Below are 21783 nucleotides of genomic sequence, written 5' to 3' on the forward strand. Positions count from 1 at the left end.
TTGCCCGTGTGTAAGGGCCTCAACTTTTTACGAATGTAAAAAGGAGACGTAAGGACTTGATTCTTTAGGGTAAGTGGTCTATTATTTAAAATTATAACATTTTTTCCACAGCTTTATTGTTTTTAAGGACTTTACAGTAAGGTAAGTGTATTTTTAGACTCGATTGAATAATTGTTTAAAATAGTTTTTTTTTAAGTTATTTATAGTTCATTTAATTAGTGGGATTTTTAAAAAATTTTATTTAAAGTTTAAGTAGTGTTTTGGGTGCCCGTAGTTTTCATGAGTTTGACAGTTCTTACTATCAAACTCATGAATGAAGTTTTCCCTCCCCTGATTGGCTGCCCAGTGCTCACCTGATCCCAGCCGGCACATCGAACTAACTACGCTGCTGGATCAGGCAAGCACAGCACTCCGACAGCTGAACCGGGCCAGTGACAGGAATTCCAAGCAGGCCCAGGCTTCAGCTGGGTAAGTGCACATCGGGGGCTTGCACACGCGGCAAGCCCCCGATCCTAATTTCTGGGCCTATATATATTAATGATCTAGACGAGGGAACTAGATGTAATATCTCCAAGTTTGCAGACGACACAAAGCTGGGTGCGCGTGTGTGCTGTGAGGAGGATGCAGAGAAACTCCAGTATGATTTGGACAGGTTGGGTGATTGGGCAGAAGCATGGCAGATGCAGTAAAATGTGGATAAATGCGAGATTATCCACTTTGGTGGTAAAAACAGGAAGACAGATTATTATCTGAATGGCAATAGATTGGGAAAAGGGGAAGTGCAACGAGACCTGGGTGTCCTTGTGCACCAGTCGCTGAAGGTAAGCATGCAGGTGCAGCAGGCGGTTAAGAAGGCAAATGGTATGTTGGCTTTCATTGCGAAGGATTCAAGTACAGGAGCAAGGATGTCTTGCTGCAGTTGTACAGGGCCTTGGTGAGACCACAACTTGAGTATTGTGTGCAGTTTTGGTCGCCTTATCTGAGGAAGGGTGTTCTTGCCATGGAGGGAGTGCAGCGAAGATTCACCAGACTGATACTTGGGATGGCAGGAATGACGTATGAGGAGAGATTGGGTCGATTAGGCTTATATTCATCAGAGTTTAGAAGAATGAGAGGGGATCTAATTGAAACTTATAAAATTCTAACAGGACCAGACAGACTAGATGCAGGATGTTCCCGATGGCGGGGGAGTCCAGAACCAGGGGTCACAGTCTAAGGATAAGGGCTAAGCCATTTAGGACAGAGATGAAGAGGAATTTCTTCACCCAGAGAGTGGTGAACCTGTGGAATTCTCTACCACAGAAGGCAGTTGAGACCAACTTATTAAATATATTCAAGAAGGAGTTGGATATATTTCTTAAGGCTAAAGGGATCAAGGGATATGAGGAGAAAGCAGAGACAGGGTACTGAATTTGGATGATCAGCCATGATCTCATTAAATGGCGGGGCAGGCTCGAGGGGCCGAATGGCCTAATCCTGCTCCTATCTTCTATGTTTCTATGTTTCTATGGCTCTCACAGCAGCCGTCGAAAATCACCCCCTTAATCTCTAACATCTTCCAGTTCTGATGAAAGGTCATGGACCTGAAACGTTAACTCTGTTTCTCTCTCCACAGATGCTGCTTGACCTGATGAGTGTTTCCAGCATTTTCGGTTTTTATTTCTGATTTCTAGCATCTGCCGTATTTTGATTTTGGACCAAAAGGTCCAGGTGTCAAATGGACAGAACAATTGCATTCAATGACAAGCATCTTAGGCAGCCATTGTCAAAGAATGGCTTCATTCAATATTGTGGAATAGCTTTTAATTTTGATTAACTCATGGGAAGTGTGTCATTTGCTGCCTTTGTTTCAGGATCTATGGAGGTGTTCACAAGATCCCTAGCACTGATCAAAGTATAAGGTCTAGCCTGGATTAGTGACTTTGATTGACAGAAGTTGCTGAAACCTTTAAGAGGGCTGAGTCCTTGATTGGCTGGAGCCCTCTGTGAACAATTTGTGCGCTGTGATTATTTGCACAAACACCTTTGCGGCCTTCTGTGCGTGCGCGTGGTATACTGGAGCCGCACACGCGCACCCTATCCCCTTCTGCGCATGTGCGCTGCATGCCCGAGCCATTGCAGCCTGCACCGTGGGCCACGCTTTCCTCAGCTCCATGCGGAGAAGGTCAGGGGATCGGTTGGTGACCGTGGGGGGCAGGGGGAAGAGAGGGAGAAGATTGAAGGGGGAAGAGGGAGGAGATTGGAGGGGTGGAGAAAGGAAGGAGATTGGAGAGGGGAAGAGAGAGAGATTAGAGGGAGGAGAGGAAGAGAGGAGATCAGAGAGGAAGAGAGGAGATCAGAGGGAGAGAAGAGATCAGAGAGTGGAGAGGAGAGGAGATCAGAGAGGAAGAGAGGAGATCAGAGGAGAGAGGAAGAGAGGAGATCAGAGAGGAAGAGAGGAGATCAGAGAGGAAGAGAGGAGATCAGAGGGTGGAGAGGAGAGGAGATCAGAGGGAGAGAAGAGATCAGAGGGCGGAGAGGAGAGGAGATCAGAGAGGAGGAGAGGAGATCAGAGGGGGGAAAGGAAGAGAGGAGATCAGAGGGAGAGAAGAGATTGGAGGGGGAGAGAGAGGATCAAAGGGAGGAGAGAGGATCGGAGGGAGGAGAGGAGCTCGGAGTGGGGAGAGGAGGTCAGGAACTCGGTGGGGGGAAGAGCACAGAGAGAACAGTGGGGATGGGGGAAGAACGTGATCCATGTCTAAAGGGCGGGGGGGAGGGGCTGGTGAGAGCAATATCGTAATCCAGATGGGAAGACAGATCATGTTCTTCCAATCCCACCCCCACCCCCTTTACACCCGTACCACATTCTCCCTCTCCTTCCCCTAGACCTGATTGATTTCTCGGAAAGCTCGGTGCATGTGTGGCAAGTGACATCATTGGACTGGACGAAATCTGGAGGTCATGACATTGTCACTATTCACTTCATACCTAATAAACCTGTTAACAATCCGTGACTCACACACAATGCCCCATCTATGGCGGGGGAGGTCAGGAACTTGTGGGGAGGTCAGGAACCCGGGGGGTGGTGGGGGGTGGGGAAGGTCAGGAACTTGGGCAGTGGAAGAAGGTCAGGAACTCGGGGTCGGGGGGAGGGAGGGGAGAAGGTCAGGAACCCGGGGGGGGAGGAGGTCAGGAACTTGGGCAGGGGGGTGGGGGGCAAGGTCAGCAACTTGGGCATGGGGAGAAGGTCAGGAACTTGGGGGGTAAGGTCTGGAATTTGTTGGGGAGGGAAAAGGTCAGAAACTCGGTGGTGGGGGGCAGGTTAGGAACTTATTGGAGGGACAGAAACTTGTTTGGGGGCGGGGAGAAGGTCCTAGCCTGTGAGAGTGAGCCCTGTCTGTTCTTTGTGAGCTCTCTCTAGAGCCTGGCAGTCAGAATGAATGGCTCAAATTACACATTGCAAAGTACTGGATTATTTCGGCAGGATCTAATTACACATTCCAGATAAACTGCTGGTGTGTCTTGTCCTCCAAGGGGACCAATCAGAAATCTGGTGTTGCAAATAGACGCTACCCAAATTGTGGTCAGAGTTTCCCTTTCACATGATTATATTGGCAGGCCACAGGGAGTTTTCTGAGAGCAGACAATATTTGAAATTCACATCCAGACTGAGTTTAATAAGTTAGTATTGGCCTATCCAGTGAGGTAGGCTAGTGTGAGTTAGCAGTAACTGGGGTTCTGCTTAAAGGTCCATGTTTGTAAAAAAAGCAAGGTGCTTTATATAGCGAGGAATTTAGGGAAATATATACATCTCACTGTGTTAAACTGCACTTTTTATTGACCTATCACATGTAAATAAAACCTGTGTGTTAATTTGGTAAGAGTGCATGTACAAAATCTTCCCCTAGAGTGACCTATTTATGAAATTAATTGCTGAGCCTCAAAAAACATCTTTACTCAAATTCATTGTATTTAGTTTGAAATGTTCACAAACTAAATTCAGTGCATTCAACTAAAGGAACGGTCTCACTGGAACTATGTCCTGTACTGGCAGCCTATCATGGTGGGTAAAGTGCTTTTTAACTACATTAACATTACATTCCAATTTAGTAATACAGACAAAGTGGATAATTTTCATCCACTGTGACTAAAGAGATTAAAGGGACAGTGGCAGCATGGATACAAAATTGGCTAAGGGACAGAAAGCAGAGAGTAGTGGTGAATGGTTGTTTTCAGACTGGAGGGAAGTATAAAGTGGTGTTCCCCCAAGGGTTGGTACTAGGACCACTGCTCTTTTAGTTATATATATTAACGACCTGGACTTGGGTATACAGGGCATAATTTCAAAAGTTTGCAGATGACACAAAACTCAGAAATGTCGTAAACAGTGAGGATGATAGTAATAGACTTCAGGAGGACATAGACAGACTGGTGAAATGGGCAGACATGTGGCAGATGAAATTTAATACTGAGAAATGTGAAGTGATGCATTTTGGAAGGAAGAATGAGGAGAGGCATTGTGAACTAAATGGTACAATTTTAAAGGGGATGCAGGAATAGAGAAACCTGGAGGTGTATGTACACAAATCTTTGAAGGTTACAGGACAAGTTGAAACATAGTAACATAGAAGATAGGAGCAGGAGTAGGCCATTCGGCCCCTCGAGCCTGCTTTGCCATTCAATGAGATCATGGCTGATCATTCAAATTCAGTACCCTGTCCCTGCCTTCTCTCCATATCCCTTGATCCCTTTAGCTTTAAGAAATATATCTAACTCCTTCTTGAATATATTTAATGAATTGGCCTCTACTGCCTTCTGTGGTAGAGAATTCCACAGGTTCACCACTCTCTGGGTGAAGAAATTCCTCCTCATCTCTGTCCTAAATGGCTTACCCCTTATCCTTAGACTGTGACCCCTGGTTCTGGACTCCCCGGCCATCGGGAACATCCTTCCTGCATCTAGTCTGTCTAGTCCTGATGGAATTTTATAAGTTTCAATGAGATCCCCTCTCATTCTTCTAAACTCCAGCGAGTATAAGCCCAATCGACCCAATCTCTCCTCATACGTCATTCCTGCCATCCCAGGTATCAGCCTGGTGAATCTTCGCTGCACTCCTTCCATGGCAAGAACATCCTTCCTCAGATAAGGTGACCAAAACTGCACACAATACTCAAGATGTGGTCTTACCAAGGCCCTGTACAACTGCAGCAAGACATCCTTGTTCCTGTACGCGAACCCTCTCGCTACGAAGGCCAACATACCATTTGCCTTCTTAACCGCCTGCTGCACCTGCATGCTTACCTTCAGCGACTGGTGCACAAGGACACCCAGGTCTCATTGCACTTCCCCTTCTCCCAATCTATTGGCATTCAGATAATAATCTGCCTTCCTGTTTTTGCCACCAAAGTGGATAACCTTGCATTTATCCACATTATATTGCATCTGCCATGCATCTGCCCAATCACCCAACCTGTCCAAATCATACTGGAGTTTCTCAGCATCCTCCTCACAGCACACACGCCCACCCAGCTTTGTGTCATCTGCAAACTTCGAGATATTACATCTAGTTCACTCGTCTAGATCATTCATACATATTGTGAATAGCTGGGGTCCTAGCACCGATCCCTGCGGTACCCCACTAGTCACTGCCTGCCACTCGGAAAAAGAGCCGTTTATTTCAACTCTTTGCTTTCTGTCTGCCAACCAGTTCTCTATCTAATTCAATACCTTGCCCCCAATCCCATGTGCCTTAACTTTACACGCTAATCTCTTATGCGGGACCTTATCGAAAGCCTTCTGAAAGTCCAAATACATGGCTCTTAAAAAAGCATATGGGATCCTTGGCTTTATAAATAGAGGCATAGAGTACAAAAGCAAGGAAGTTATGCTAAACCTTTATAGAACACTGGTTGAACTTCAGCTGCAGTATTGTGTTCAATTCTGGGCTCCACATTTTAGGAAGGATGTCAAGGCCTTGCAGAGGATGCAGAGGAGATTTACGAGAATGGTACCAGGGATGAGGGACTTCAGTTATGTGGAGAGACTAGAAAAGCTGGGATTGATCTCTTTAGAGCAGAGAAGGTTAAGGGGAGATTTAATAGAGGTGTTCAAAATTTTGAGGGGTTTTGATAGTGTACATAGGGAGACTCTGTTTCCACTGGCAGGAGGGTTGGTAACCAGCGGACACAGATTTAAAGTACTTGGCAAAAGAACTGGAGGGGAAATTAGGATAATTTTTTTTCCACAGTGAGTTATGATCTGGAACGCACTGTCTGGAAGGGTGGTGGAAGCAAATTCAGTAGTAACTTCCAAAAGGGAACTGGATAAATACTTAAAAGGGAAAAAGCAGGGGAGTGGGACTAATTGGATAGCTCTTTCAAAGAGCCGGCACAGACACAATGGGCCGAATGGCCTCCTGTGCTGTATGATTCTGTGTGACTATAAAGTGCCTAGATCAGTAAATGTTTTGCATTTTCATATCACCTGTGAATACTATGTAGTGTACGTACACTGGGGAAGATTTCTTCTTTGTGCCATGTGTAACAAAATCAGAAATCGGTTCGCCATCAATGGCCCAGAAATTAGGCTCGGGGGCTTGCCGCGCGTGCAAGCCCCCGATGTGCACTTACCCGGCGCACCTGCCGTTCTGCTCCCAGGACGCTTGCAATTCCTGTTTTCAGTTGATTACTCCCGGGCAGCGTCTGATGTCACGCCGCCCAGGAGTGCAGCCAGCGCGAAGCCTCGAGCGCGGAGTCTAAGTTAGACACGCCCCTTGAGGTCTCCTTAACTTAGGCCACGCCCCCAATTTTTAACACAAGCTGCAAAGCAATTTTACATGCAGAGCAGCATTTTAAATAAATTTTTTGTATTTTTATTAATCTTTAGGTAACTTTTATAAAGTTTTAAATACTTTTACATTATTTTGAAGAATGTAAAGTAGTTTTAAACAGAATTAAAGCATAGTTATTTTGATGAGCCGGCTGGGATCACATGGGCACTGGGCAGCCAATGGGAGGTTGCAAAAGTTCATTCATGAGTTTGATAGTAAGAACTGTCAAACTCATGAAAACTCAGGGCGCCCAAAACAGCACTTAAACTACAAATAAAAGTTTTAAAAAATCCCACTAAATAAATGAACTATGAATAACTGTAAAAAAAACTATTTTAAACAATTAATCAAATTTAAAAACATAATTTTTTAACAAATCGGGTCTAAAAATACACTTACCTTACTGTAAATTCTTTAAAAATAATAAACCTGTGGGAAAAAAATTCTAAATTGTATTAATAGACCACTTACCTGTAAAACTAAGTACTTACATCTGGTTTTTTCAAGCGTAAAAACCGAAGGCCTTTATGCACGGGCAACTCTTTACAAAAAAACGAATTTCAGCGCGCATGCGCTGCCTGATACGTCGCACGCGTTCCGCCTCTTAACCCCTTGGTTTAGAGGACAGGAAATGCCGGTTTTCAGCGCATGCGCTGTGCATCCTGAAAACCGGCACTTCCATCGGGCCCACGCATGAGTACCCTGTCCATACTCACGCGCTGGGACCAGAATTACTGGCCCAATGGGTTTAATTAAAAATATTGCACAGTGAAAATCTTCCCCATTGTTCTGTGTTTCTTCTTTGAGGTTGCAGGTATGTGTTGCTTTTGGGTGGTTAGGCACCTGTACCTCACTTCACACTTCTCTGCATTAAATTTCATCTGCCATATGTCTGCCCATTTCACTAGTCTGTCTATTTTTCGAAATTTTGAAATTTGCAGCTGACATGGAACTTGGAAGTGTAGTAAATAGTGGGAAAGATAGTAATAGTCTTCAAGAGGACATAGACACGCTGGTAGAATAGGTGGGCATATGGCAGATGAAATTCAATGCAGAAAAGGTTGGAAGAATGAGGAGAGACAATACAAGCTAAATGGTACAATTTTAAAGGGGGTACAAGAACGGAGAGACCTGGAAGTGCTTGTGCACAAATCTTTGAAGGTGGCAGGACAGGTTAACAAAGCAGTAAATAAAGCATATGGGATCCTGGGCTTTATAAATAGAGGCATAGGACTCGATTTTGTTACTGGGGCGGGCTGGGGTCGTGTAATCCGCTTTTCGTGTTAGCCAACCGATTCTAAATCGATGTGGGAGAATGATGCGATTTTAACTTAAGCGGGCAATTGAGTTCCAACGTGTGGGAACCCATGGCCCAATTAGTTTTTTCAGTCTGAAACTCGCCTCCGATGACGTCATCATTGCTGCTGCATTTAAGGTCTGCAACAAGCCTTGCTTCTTCTGCAGACTGCCAACCTTTTGGCCTTTCATGTTAGAGGGACCTGGAGGCAGACTGACCAGCGAGAGACCTAGGTCTGCTCCCAAGTTTGATGACGTTGCCCTGCAAGCTTTAGTGGAGGGAGCAAGAGCCAATAAAGAGGTGCTCTTCCCTTCTTCAGGGAGGAAGAAGCCTCCCCAGCAGACCAAGGCTGTGTGGATCCAGGTTATTATGTCCGTGTATAATTAAGACACAGACTGCAGGAGTTGATTATAACAAGTCTTTACTGAATGGAGACAACCTGGAAACTGAAACTACAGAAGCCTGCTAGGGCCTTTTATACAGGGGTGGTCACTGCCGGTACTGCAGTCTGAGACCAGTTATTCCCTTAAAGGGGCATACACAACAATTCCTCCCCTTTTAGATAAACAGTACATAACATTCATTTAACAACTAATCAATAACTCATTACAATTACAACTACGGTTGCTAGATACATTGGTTGAAGTTAAGCAATTATAAGTTCAGTCTTTGAGAAGGCTTCCTGATTCTGTCTGGATAACGCCTCTTTGGGGTATCAGGTTCTTCTGGCAAGGTTGAGTCGGGATCAATGTCGTTGTTTGGTTCGTCTGCTTCCAATATCACCAATTCTGCGGTGGATGCAATTGGTACTTCGGTTTCATCGCCAGGTGTATCAGATCGTGGTGTGGAGTTGACGTTTTCCAGTGACTCTAGAATCTGGTCAGCATGGCATCTTACAATGCTCTCTCCAACATCCACGGTATACATTAGACGTCCTTGCCGTGTACAGATTGTTCCTGGCTGCCATTTCTCTGTGCGGTAGTCCCGGGCCAAAACTGGTTGACCTATCTTAAAACTCCTGGTCGGCCTTTCATTCATATTCTGAAACTGCCTGTTCTCCACATCTCTTCTGACGTTTGGCTTAACCAAATCCAAGCGGCATCGTAGTCTTCGATTGAAGAACATCATGGCTGGAGTTTGGTTGGTAACCGCATGTGTCGCATTCTGGTAGGCAAACAAGAAGTTATCCACCTTGTGTTGTAGGGGTATATCTTCATTACACATTGCCTTGATAGCCTTCTTGAATGTTTGAACAAACCTCTCGGCCAATCCATTAGTGGCTGGATGATATGGGGCGGATGTGTATTGCTTAACACCATTGTTCTTTAAGAACCCCCGGAACTCTTCAGACACAAACTGTGGTCCATTGTCAGAGCAAATCTGTTCAGGCAGCCCATTCCTGGCGAATATGGTTCGTAAGACTGTGATAGTTTTTTCTGTGGTGGTTGAGGACATTTTTATTACCTCTGGCCACTTTGAATGTGCATCCACTGCAATTAAAAACATCGAGTCCATAAAGGGACCAGCAAAATCAATGTGCACCCTTTGCCATGGAGATGAAGGCCACTCCCATGGATGTAGAGGGGCTTGTGGTGGGGCGTTTTGGGCCTTCTGGCATCCTGTACAGCTCTTGGTCATCTCTTCGATTTCTCTATCGATTCCCGGCCACCACACAAACGCTCTGGCTAAGTTCTTCGTTTTTACCCCTCCCAGATGACCCTCATGAAGCTCATTGAGCACTCTATCCTTCAATTTGGGTGGAATTACTACTCTGGATCCACACATCAAGGTTCCTCTGCACACTGACAGCTGTTCTCTTCTCGGCGAGAATGCTGGCTGCAGTGGTTCGCCATGTGCTGGCCATCCCTTCACCGTTAAATCATAGACCCAGGAGAGTGTCGGGTCATTTCGTGTTTCCTTTTCTATGTTTGCATTCGTCACAGGGAGACATTCGACTATAGTCGAGTGGAATAACTCCACTGGATCCACTGCCAGTTCTTCTTCCACCGTCGGCAACGGTAGGCGCGACAATCCATCAGCATTCCCATGCTGTTTAGTTCCTTTGTACTTGATGTCATATTGGTGTGCCCCTAGGAAAAGGGACCACCTCTGCAGCCATTGTGCCGTCATTATTGGTACGCTCTTCTGAGGGTTGAAAATGGAGACGAGAGGTTGATGATCAGTTAGTAGAGTAAATTTCTGACCATGCAGGTAGTGATTGAACTTCTTCACCCCCCACACCAGGCTGAGGGCCTCTCTGTCAATCTGGGCATAGTTACGCTCAGCTGAAGTTAACGAGCGTGACGCAAAAGCTATCAGCCTCTCTGAACCATCAAGGAATTTATGTGACAGTACCGCCCCAACGCCGTAGGGAGACGCATCACACGCCAGTCTTATCGGTAGCGATGGGTTGTAGTGAGCCAATACTTCTCTTGAAGTGATTAGGTCCTTACTCTTCTGAAAGGCCCGCTTACATTCATCGCTCCATTTCCATGCTACTCCCGTTCGTAGTAGGGCATTCAGTGGATGCAGAATTGTGGACAAATTCGGCAAAAACTTATGGTAGTAATTCACCAATCCGAGGAATGACCTCAGTTGCGACACATTTTCAGGCGCTGGAGCCATAACTACCGCTTCAATTTTGTCAGGGGACTTATGCAACCCCTCTTCATCAATCACGTGGCCACAATACGATATCCGTTTCTTAAAAAACTCGCACTTGGGGCGATTGGCTCGTAGCCCATGTTCACGTAGTCTAGTGAGCACCTGCTCTAGGTTGGCAAGGTGTTCACTGTCATCTTCACCTGTCACTAGGATGTCATCCAAGTAACACTGAGTCCCCAGAATCCCTTGCAGGACTTGTTCCATCGCTCTTTGCCATATCGCCGGAGCTGATGCTACTCCGAGTACCAGTCAATTATACTGGTAAAGACCTTTGTGAGTGTTTATCGTGAGATACTTCCTAGAGGATTCTTCAACCTCCATCTGCAAATATGCTTGTGCTAGGTCAATTTTTGTAAAACGCTTCCCTCCAGATAGTGAGGCGAAGATATCTTCTATCCTTGGAAGAGGATATTGTACTGTGTGAAGGACTGGGTTCACTGTCACCTTGAAGTCCCCACAGATGCGAACCTTCCTTGGCTCCTCAGACTTGTTGTTTAACGTTTTCTTCATGACAGAAACGATGGGTGTCGCCCACTCGCTCCATCTACCTTAGATAACACGCCTGCATTCTCCAGCTCTGCCTCGACGGCTGGGCGAATTGCATATGGTACCGGTCTTGCTTTGAAAAACTTGTGAATTGCATTCTCCTCTATTTTTATTGAGGCGGTTACGCCTTTAAGAGTGCCCAGTTCTTGTTGAAATACCTCTTTGGCGTCAGCTAAGATTGTTGACAATCGTCCAGGAGTGACGTCGTCATCCTTTTTACCAGCCACCGTCAGTGCCTGAATGGAGTGCCAGTCTAAACTTATCTTTCTGATCCATTCATGTCCCAATAACGGTGGTCCACCATCTTGCAGAATGTAGAGATACAATTTCCATATTTTCTTGCCGTTGTATTCGACAGGCACCCTTATTTTTCCTCTGGGGTATACTTTTTGCCCCGTATACGTCCTCAAGACAATGGATGTCTCTCTCAAGGGTATGTGTGAGAATAGCCGCTCGTAGTCTCGTCGATTCATGACGGTTAGAGCTGATCCTGTATCCAATTCCATTTTGACTTGGGACCCTGCTATCGTGAGGGTGACCCAAATGGTTCGGTGATCCTCTTTTGCGATTACGTTGTGAAGTTTGAGACAGCTTAGTCTCTTGTTCCCGGATTCACTATCACTCATCGGGTCTTCGGAACTACTGTCTGTCATCTTTTGTACTTTCCTGTACGGTTCCTTAGTAGCCTTTTTGTTGTTGTCAGTCTTCTTCCCAGACCTGCAAACTCGTGCAATGTGTCCCATCTTTCCGCATTGCCTACATATTTTGTCCTTGGACCAGCAGTCCTTCTGGTCATGGTTTGTTCTGCCGCAGCGATAACATTTTGCAAATCCCTGTGTCATTTCGTGGGTGCCGTATTCCTGTGGCTTTTGTTGTATTTCCGCAGCTCCCCTTGCTGCTGCTTCGTACGATGCTGCCACGCTGAAAGCCTTATCTAGCGTCAGCTCTTTCTCTGAGAGTAACCTCTTCTGGGTTCCTTCACTCAGGAGTCCACAGACAAATTTGTCCCGTAAAGTATCTGCCAGTCCTGCTCCGAACTGGCAGTGCTTTGATAGCTTGCGTAGTTCCGTAAGGTAATCAGCATTGCTCTCATTTTTATGCTGATTTCTCCTGTGGAATTTAAATCTTTCTGATATCAGCAGCAGTGTAGGATTTAGGTGTTCCTGTAGGATAGCAACAATTTTGTTAAAACTCTTCGCCTTCGGTTTGGCTGGAGTAATCAGGTCCCGCAATAGGCCGTACGTTCTTGCGCCCACTAAATTTAGCAATACCGATGCCTTTTTCTCATCGGCTATTTCGTTTGCCTCGCAATATACCTCGACTCTTTCCACATACGTGGTCCAGTCTTCTATTGCATTATCGAAGGCAGTGATATCGCCAGTCTTTGGCATCTTGAAAATCTAAGATGATGCCTCCCGCACTTTTCCTTCATCCCCGATGGATCAAAATGGCGCCTCCCGTGCTTTTCCTTCTTCCCCGCCGAGTTAAGATGGCGCCTCCCGCGCTTTCCCGCCGCTGCCGCTGCTGCCAACGCTGTTGCTGGTGATTATATTTATTTTACTATCCTGTAATGGCGACGCCCTATGGTCTTCGCGCCTCCCCGATCGCTGCTGCCAACGCCGCTCTCCGCGGTATTTTTATTTTTCTATCGCGCTTCAATATTTGCTCTGTTAATTGAAGAACCGTTCCCGTCATGGAGCGGACCCTCTGGGACACTTCCCTCCCTCTTCTTAGGTCCGAACGCTGCCCGGCTTCGAAGCACCGGCCGCGCCCTGTGTGCTCCACCCTCTCTCTCTCTCTTTGCTTCCCGACTCGCTGCCCGGCCCCGTTGCAGAGCCACCCGATCGAGCTCTAGCCCGCCGCAGCCCAGGAAGGATCAGTGCACTACCTGCCACCAGCCCGATTAGCTGGGAAACCACAGACTGGAGAACCAAGCCTGGCTCTCGACAGTCTCTCCTGCAACTTTTCAATTCAATGATTTGGAGGGCGGTTGCCCACGGTCGACGCCCGTTTCTCGAGTTCCTTTGGATTATTTTTTTTTCTTTCTTCTGGCTTCGACCTTCAATAACGTCGTCTGAGGTGCTGCCGAGTTGCAGGTAAGTTCGTTTCTTACTCGTCGCCAGTATTATGTCCGTGCATAATTGAGACACGGACTGCAGGAGTTGATTATAACAAGTCTTTACTGAATGGAGACAACATGAAAACTGAAACTACAGAAGCCTGCTAGGGCCTTTTATACAGGGGTGGTCACTGCTGGTACTGCAGTCTGAGACCAGTTATTCCCTTAAAGGGACATACACAACACAGGTGGCCCAGGAGGTCAACTCTTTGTCGATAACTCACAGAACCTGGCTTCGGTGCAGGAAGAGGTTTCATGACCTTCTGCGCACTGGAAAAGTGAGTATGGCTTTCCCATCACCCTCAATCTGATCCCCATTGCCTCTCCTCACCAGCACTCAGCTTTAGCAATCTCTTCCTCCACATCCCACTTGACACTGACATCCATGCACCCTTACCCATTCCCTCTCTCTCTATGGTCACATTCACCTAACTATTTGACTATGCAGCCCTCACACTCCCTATCACTGTGATGCTATGAAAAGAACTTACAACACACAGGGAGGGCCCTTGGTCTTGCCACCTCACTCCATCTTTGTCTCCTTCTAAGCATCTATGCTATGGATTCTCTACACTCACTCCTTCATTCTCACTCAAACTCCACTTGCCTCCCTCATTGCAAGAAAAGAGAGCTCACAATTAGAGGGAAAGAGCGAGGACAGGAGGAGGGCCACCCTCAGTAGCCCAGCTCACCCCCTGGGAGGATGCGGTCCTGGAGATCGTGGGAGTGGAGGACGATGCGCAAGTGGGGGACGGACAGACGGGTGCATCACAGCAAGCTGGTGACAGAATAGTTTTCCATCTCTCTCATTGACATTGCATGAGTCGCTGATAATGATTCTGAAGCTTTAACAGATGGACTTATGATCATCTGCAATAGGCAATGTGCATGTAACCTTGGCCTCACATCTCTGACTCTTTCCTTTACTCCCCCACAGGACCATCGCAAGCACCCGTCCCCACTAGCCAGGAGGAAGAGCCTGAGCATCCAGACTCCTCAGAGGAAGCTGCAACCTCTGAGGGTGCAGCGTCAGCGGAATTCAGCGCACCCAGCACCAGCGCAGACACTCACACCTCGGTGGGACCTTCACGAGATATAGTAGTGTTGTCACCTGGTGTATCACAGCTCACAAGTGAGCATCAGCAGATTGTGGAGACAGGGACAGCAGTGGAGAGTGCTAGTCGGAGGGCGCAGGACTCTCCCAGCTCGGCTCAGCTGCATGTCGACCCTCTGCCCCTGGGTCCATCCACAAGATAAGCGGTGCTGGAACTCCAGGAACAGATGCAGGAGTCTCTGGCAGGTTTTGTCTCCAGGGTCGCTGCGAGTGTGGAGCGAATGGAGGAGTCCATTGCGAACATGAGCAGGGCCTTTGTGGAGTCATTGGCGCATGAACGCATCACCATGGAAAGGATGGCAACCTCCATGGAGGTGATAAGTCGCCAGAGTGCAGAAAACATAGTGAGTGTTCTGAATAGAATGACATCTCTGGAGGAGCGATGGGCATCTATTGAACAGAGAAACCAGACCTTCATGGAAGTCCTTCTGAGCAGGACTGCCAGTGCAGATACGGGTCCCCATGGCCCCCCTGATGTGCAGCAAGGTGCTCTCAAGCCACTTGCAAGCGCTGAGGGGGACCTGACCCATGAGAGGGAAGTTGGTGGCAGACATCAAGGAAGTGGGGGCTCCTCTCCAAGCACTCACACTTCCATGCCACTGCAGAGTCCTCGGTCAGAGCCCCACCAGAGTCCCTACCCAACTGAGATCGGCGTCTCAACCCCTGCACAGCCGCAGGAGCAGCAGACTGTTGGCGAGCCCTCAGAGGTTCGCAACCCCAGAGGACGCCCGCCAAAGGTGTCGAGACAGGAGCAGCAAGAAACTGAGCAAAGGGCCTCCACATCTGCTGAAGCCACAGGGGAAGCACCACGTAGGAACACGCATAAGAGAAAGGTACTGCACAAATAGTCAGAAGGGTAGTCGCTTGAGTGAAATTTGATGTTTAATTTTAAAAAGCCATCAGATGGTTACTGTAAATAAAAAATCTGATGGCTACTGCTGCAGTTGTGGTGTGTGTCATTTCGCTAATGGGACTTCCACATTGAAGGCTTAGGATTACTTGGTATATGCCTCAGTTGAGGAAGCGCTCAGTGAAGGTGGCGAGAGGTGTCAGGCTCCAAACTTCCACAGCTGTGGTTATGCCTTCTAAAAGTTCCCCCAGACCTGAGACAACAAAGTCCTGCCACCTGCAAATGATGGCTGATCAAATATCCTATTTAATGGTGGAGCTGCAGCTAATAGTCAGCAATCCAATTGTGCTCCCGCCAGGTTTCACCGTCGTGTTTCAGAGCAGGCATGCTTCACGTCAGAAAAGGGTTAAAATCACCAAGGCCTTTCAAAATGGGATAATAGAGGCAATTTAGAGCTCGTTAAGGGCCTTAAGGGCCTATCCCGCCTCTTGGAGGCGGGACGGAGATGGGAGCAGTAAACACGATTTCTTCAAAATTGCTTGGAGGCGGAATGGAGGCGGGGTTGGGCCCGCCCGCCACTTTTTGCAATTTTAACACCCCACACACCTCCATTCCCGCCTCCACGGCCCTGTGAAATTCGAGCCCATAGAATACAAGAGCCAGGAAGTTATGCTAAACCGATATAAAACACTAGTTTGGCCCCAGCTGGAGTATTGTGTCCAATTCTTTGCACCACACTTTAGGAAGGACGTGAAGACTTTGGAGAAGGTACAGAAGAGATTTACTAGAATGGTTTCAGGGATGAGGGACTACAGTTCCGTGGATAGACTGGTGAAGCTGGATGTTACTCTCCTTAGAGCAGTGAAGACTAAAAGGAGATTTGATAGAGGTGTTTAAAATCATGAATGGTTTAGATAGAGTAAATAAAGAGAAACTATTTCCAATGGCTGAAGGGTCAAATAACCAGAGGGCACAGATTTAAGGTGATTGGCAAAAGAACCAGAGGCGACATGAGGAAAAACCTTTTTACGCAACAAGTGGTTAGGATTTGGGATGCACGGCCTGGCAGAGCGGTGGATACAGATTCAATAGTAGTCTTCAAAAGGGAATTGGATAAATACTTGAAGGAGAAAAAATTACAGGGGTATGGGGAAAAAGTCCTGTGGGACTAACTCAATTGCTCTTTGAAAGAGCCAGTGCAGGCTCGATGGGCTGAATGGCCTCCTTCTGTGCTGCACTATTCTATGATTCTATGTTCTTCTGAAGTCTACTACTATTCTCCTCACTGTTTACTATATTTATAAATTTTGTGTCATCTGCTAACTTCAAAATTATGCCCCACATACCCAAGTCCAGGTCATTAATATATATATATATATATATCAAAAAGAGAAGTGGCCCTAATACCGACCCCTGGGGGAACACTACTGTATACTTACCTCCAGTCTGAAAAACAACCAGTCACCACTAGTCTCTCTACTTTCTGTCTCTTAGCCAATTTTGTATCCATGCAGTCACTGACTTTCATGCTCTTTTCGTAACCCAGGGCAAAATTCACTCAAAAAAAACCCCTACCATCAAATGTTCTTCTTATCAATTTGGGGCATCAAAAGTGCTTCACTGAAGGAATACTTTAAATAGTCCCAATCATACTTCACAAATAATCAGCTTTTCTTTTATATTATCACTTACCCTATAGAGAAAACTCTTCCTGTGACTGGAAAGTTCATAAATGTAATAAAACCAGACCCCATAAATCACATCCAATAAACCTTCCAATTATTTGAATAGGTAGATCAGACTTTTTAGATTTTTGTTTGTTTTATGCATTCTCAGGATGTGAGCGTCGCTGGCAAGGCCAGCATTTATTGCCCATTCCTACTTGCTCTGATCCAACTGAATGTCTTTTTGGGTCACTTCACAATCAGCCACAGAGTTGTGAGACTAAAGTCACAAGTAGCCCAGACCGGGTAAGGACAGCAGGTATGCTTCCCTAAAGGACATTAGTAAACCAGTTGAACTTTTATGGCAATCCAACAGGTTTATGGTCACTCTACTGATGCCAACTATGTCTTGTATTGGCAGCCTAATATGTTGGGTAAAGCACTTTTTAACAACATTAACATTATATACCAGTTTAGTAATACAGACAAATGGACTATTTTCACCCACTGTGACTATGAAGTGTCTAGATTTATATGCATTTAAGATTAGTAAATGATTTTGCTCTTGTTACTCATAGAATCATAGAATAATTACAGCACAGAAGGAGGCCATTCACCCCTTCGAGCCCGTGCCAGCTCTCTACAAGAGCACTTCAGCTAGTTCCACTCCCCTGCCCTTTCCCCGGTGTAAGGTTCGAAAATTTCTGCACAACCCCAGAACAGAAGAGAAGCATTATTTTTTAATGATTTTGGAACATTATAGAAGAAATCTGTAAAAGGGATAAATGTGTGGTTGGACCAAACAGAAGAATTTCAAAGAGTTAAATTAAGGAAGAGATTTTGGACTGTTTTAAGGAATATTGGGCCAAAGGGGTTTAAAATAAAAATCCCAGGAAGATTTGGCTGGTTTAAAAAGACATGTTCAGACTTGTAGGAAAAGGCTGCGACAGGAATATGGGATTGACCTCTGCAGAGGAACAGTTTGTGTATTCGAAAGTAGCCAGACTGTCTGGGAGGAACAATAAATGAAACTCAGCCCCTATCTGGGAATTTGCATTCAATCAATAAATCAATGAAAACCCCAGCCTCACCTAAAAACCAAAGCCCATTAAAACCCATGCGTAAAAGAACCTGTACAGAATTTGAAGGCCTTACAGGAAATCTAAGATTAAAAGACTGTTTGAGACATCCAAAACCACTTCACACCTTCTTCAACTACTCAGGAAGCTATCCCGAAACCAGTTAACTAAATGGGACCAATCAAGTGGCCCTTAACGAGCCAGCCAAAAATCTAACAAGATTAGCAGGCTTCGTTTTAGTATAAACTAAAGACCTGTCTCCACAAGAAAGCAGTTTGTTTGATGGGTTCGATCAGTTCGATCAGTACAGTTCAGTCAGAGAATTGAAACAGCAGTCAGTGAATTGAAGTCAGCAGTACAGTTCGGACAGACACAGAAAAAGGCACAGCTCATTCAAAAGACATCAGCCTCGGGACAACAGAAGGAGAACGGAAGGAATCGCAGCAACCAAGGGCCCCACGAAACAAACAGCCAACAATATTACCAACAACTAGGTAATATTGGGCCACCGCGACCAACAAGAAACCAACCTGGAAGAAACCAAAGATCTGCAAGTTTTTCCCACTCTACAAACTATTCTTGCATTTGGTGAGCATTTCCTGGTCCTCTGGAATTCAACCTAGTTAGTATAGTGGGATTGGGAGGGGTAAGGTCATTTTGTCTATTGTCATTCTCCCTCGCATATTCCGAAGTGTTCCCCCTTTTAGAGTGAAAAGATTATTGTGTTGTGTATATTTTCTTGTCTCAAATAAAATCCAAGTTCTTTTCACCAATTCAGTTGTCTGTTGCAATTTCATTACAACCCCCAAATAAGTCCAGGTCCAGAACCAAGGGAGTGGGGGCGATTCGAACCGCTCATAAGTCAGAGGTGAAGCTGACACACACACCGCCCCTTACACCATAGTCCTGCAAAATTTTTTCCTTCAGGTACTTGTCCAATTTCCTTTTGAAAGCTACCACCCTTTTAGGCAGTGCATTCCAGAACCTAACGCCTTGTTGTGTAAATACGTTTTTCCTCATGTCGCCTTTGGTTCTTCTGCCAATCACCTTAAATCTGTGCCTTCTGGTTTTCAACCCTTCCGCCAATGGGAACAGTTTCTCTCTATCTACTCTGTCTAGACCCCTCATGATTTTGAACACCTCAATCAAATCTCCTCTCAACCTTCTCTGCTCTAAGGAGAACAACCCCAGCTTCTCTAGTCTATCCACGTAACTGAAGTCCCTCATCCCTGGAATCATTCTCATAAATCTTTTCTGCGGTGCGGTGCCCAGAATTGGACACAATACTCCAGTTGAGGCCAAACCAGTGTTTTATAAAGGTTCATCATAACCTCCTTGTTTTTGTACTCTAGGCCTCTTTTTATGAAGCCCAGGATCCCGTAAGCTTTTTTAACTGCTTTCTCAACCTGCCCTACCACCTTCAACGATTTGTGCACATATACCCCCAGGTCTGTTCATGCACCCCCTTTAGGATTGTATCCTTTAGTTTATATTGCCTCTCCTCATTCTTCCTATCAAAATGTATCACTTTGCACTTTTCTGCGTTAAATTTCACCAGCCTGTCTATGTCTTCTTGAAGTCTATCACTATCCTCCTCACTGTTCACTATACTTCCAAGTTTTGTGTCATCTGCAAATTTTGAAATTGTGCCCTGTACTCCCAAGTCCAAGTCATTAATATATATCAAGAAAAGCAGTGGTTCTAGTACTGACCCCTGGGGAACGCCACCTTCCTCCAGTCCGAAAAACAACCGTTCACCATTACTCTATTTCCTGTCACTTAGCCAATTTCGCATCCATGCTGCCGCTGTTCCTTTTATTCCATGGGCTTCAACTTTGTTGGCAAGCTTATTGTGTGGCACTTTATCAAACGTCTTTTGGAAGTCCATGTACACCACGTCAACCGCATTATCCTCATCAACCCTCTCTGTTACCTCATCAAAAATCTCGATCAAGTTAGTTAAACACGATTTGCCTTTAACAAATACATGCTGGCTTTCCTTAATTAATCCACACTTGTCCAAGTGACTGTTAACTTTGTCCCTGATTGTCGTTTCTAAAAGCTTCCCCACTACTGAGGTTAAACTGACTGGCCTGTAGTTGCTGAGTTTATCTTTACACCTTTTTTTGAACAATGGTATAACATTGGTTAAACTTTAGTGTTTTAATGTTTTGCATGTATGCTGTGTAAAAGTTAATGTTCACCTTTTCTCAGTATTTAACAGTTATTCACTATCTAACATATATTTTAGGAAATTTCAGGTGATTTTATTTTTAATTTTCTCACCTTCTTCTAAATGGAGTGACTCATCCTTGAATACAATTCCAAGAGCACTGGCAATATGTCAACTAAATATCTATTCTTCATGTGTAAGCCTAAACAATGATGTTGGTAGCCTAACTGACAATAGGAGACATAAGCTGGATTCTGCTTTCACCTGACACCCACAAGTAAGCACTTTCCAATAACTGGATAACAATCAGGAGCAGGAAACCTGGCCAATTCCATATCTCCTCATCCTGGAAACACTGAACTCGTATGTTCAATGCCCCAGCTGAGAGTGATTTAAAGCTGGGCTCTTCTTAGTCAGCATGGCTCAATATCATGCCATTCAGCGTGCTTGGCCACCAACCAGTAAGGGATGCTTTAAGTGTCTCTTTTGAAATTAAATTAATTTCTTACCTTTGGACCTGGAGCACCTTGTCCTGGTTGGCCTTTTTCACCCTTTACTCCATGATCTCCTCTAGGACCCTATGATGTTGGGGAAAAATAAAAGAGATGTAACATGTACCATGTTACCAGTTACAGTAATATTGCAGCCATCTTTGTTTAATGTTCTTCGCCCCGACATTGGCAGAATTAAATGGACAATGTTGTTACAACAGGAGTATTTTCATCCGACATCTTGAGCATGCTTACTGAGCCTTAGCCAGGATGTAGGTGTTTAACACTAATATTTACTTTTCTAGTCAAAGTAATCCAAAGCTATTTGGAACTGCATTTGAATAATAGTTTGACTTACTTTAGTTTAAAATAATGAACATGTCCATCATTCATTCACTCAGAGATATTCACAAATATGCATCTTGCTACAGGGCTAATGCCAATATCTCCCAAATTATGTAACACTTTAGAAACAATTAAAATAAATGCAATAAAAATTATATAAAAAGGTAGTCCATTGGAGAAATTTATATGGACATCATTTAAAATGATTAATGCATTTGACTTGTCCAATTGTTGAATAGATCGCATTTTATAGATTGGGGTTTATTACAGGATTATTTTAAATATCTGAAACTCACAAGGTGCAAGCAATTTGCAAATGATTTCCCATTAGTGAAACTAAGCCCCAAAAACGGGTGGGTATGGGTTGTTTGGGATGTTAAAATGTTAAAAATCTCAAACCTGAACCCAACCCACTTCAAACCTGCCCACCTCCAGTTTTAACGGAGACGGGACAGGGGGCGGGCAACCAGCCCACTCCCAGGAGGCGGATCGCTCATTTAAATATGTTAATGAGGCTGCATGTCTCAAATTGTACCTCCATTTTAAACGTAACTCTGGCCGGCCAGTTTTCCTGGGCCTCGGGAATCCCGGCAGCTGAAGGGAGGTGAGGACTGCTGGATTCAGCAGGTAAAT

General features: G+C 45.4%; 1 protein-coding gene across 1 annotated transcript in view; it reads right to left on the reverse strand.

Annotated features, from left to right (window-relative positions):
• Positions 1-21783, reverse strand: part of LOC147117386 (uncharacterized) — a 441284-nt gene that overhangs the window by 182271 nt on the left and 237230 nt on the right. The window contains exon 13 of the mRNA XM_085988353.1: positions 20824-20892. Within this exon, the coding sequence (XP_085844479.1) occupies positions 20824-20892 (69 nt within the window). The remainder of the gene's footprint in view (positions 1-20823; positions 20893-21783) is intronic.

This window comes from Somniosus microcephalus, chromosome 5 (genome assembly GCF_052327205.1).
Source record: "Somniosus microcephalus isolate GS21.2 chromosome 5, FLI_Smic_1.0, whole genome shotgun sequence".
Taxonomy (NCBI): domain Eukaryota; kingdom Metazoa; phylum Chordata; class Chondrichthyes; order Squaliformes; family Somniosidae; genus Somniosus; species Somniosus microcephalus.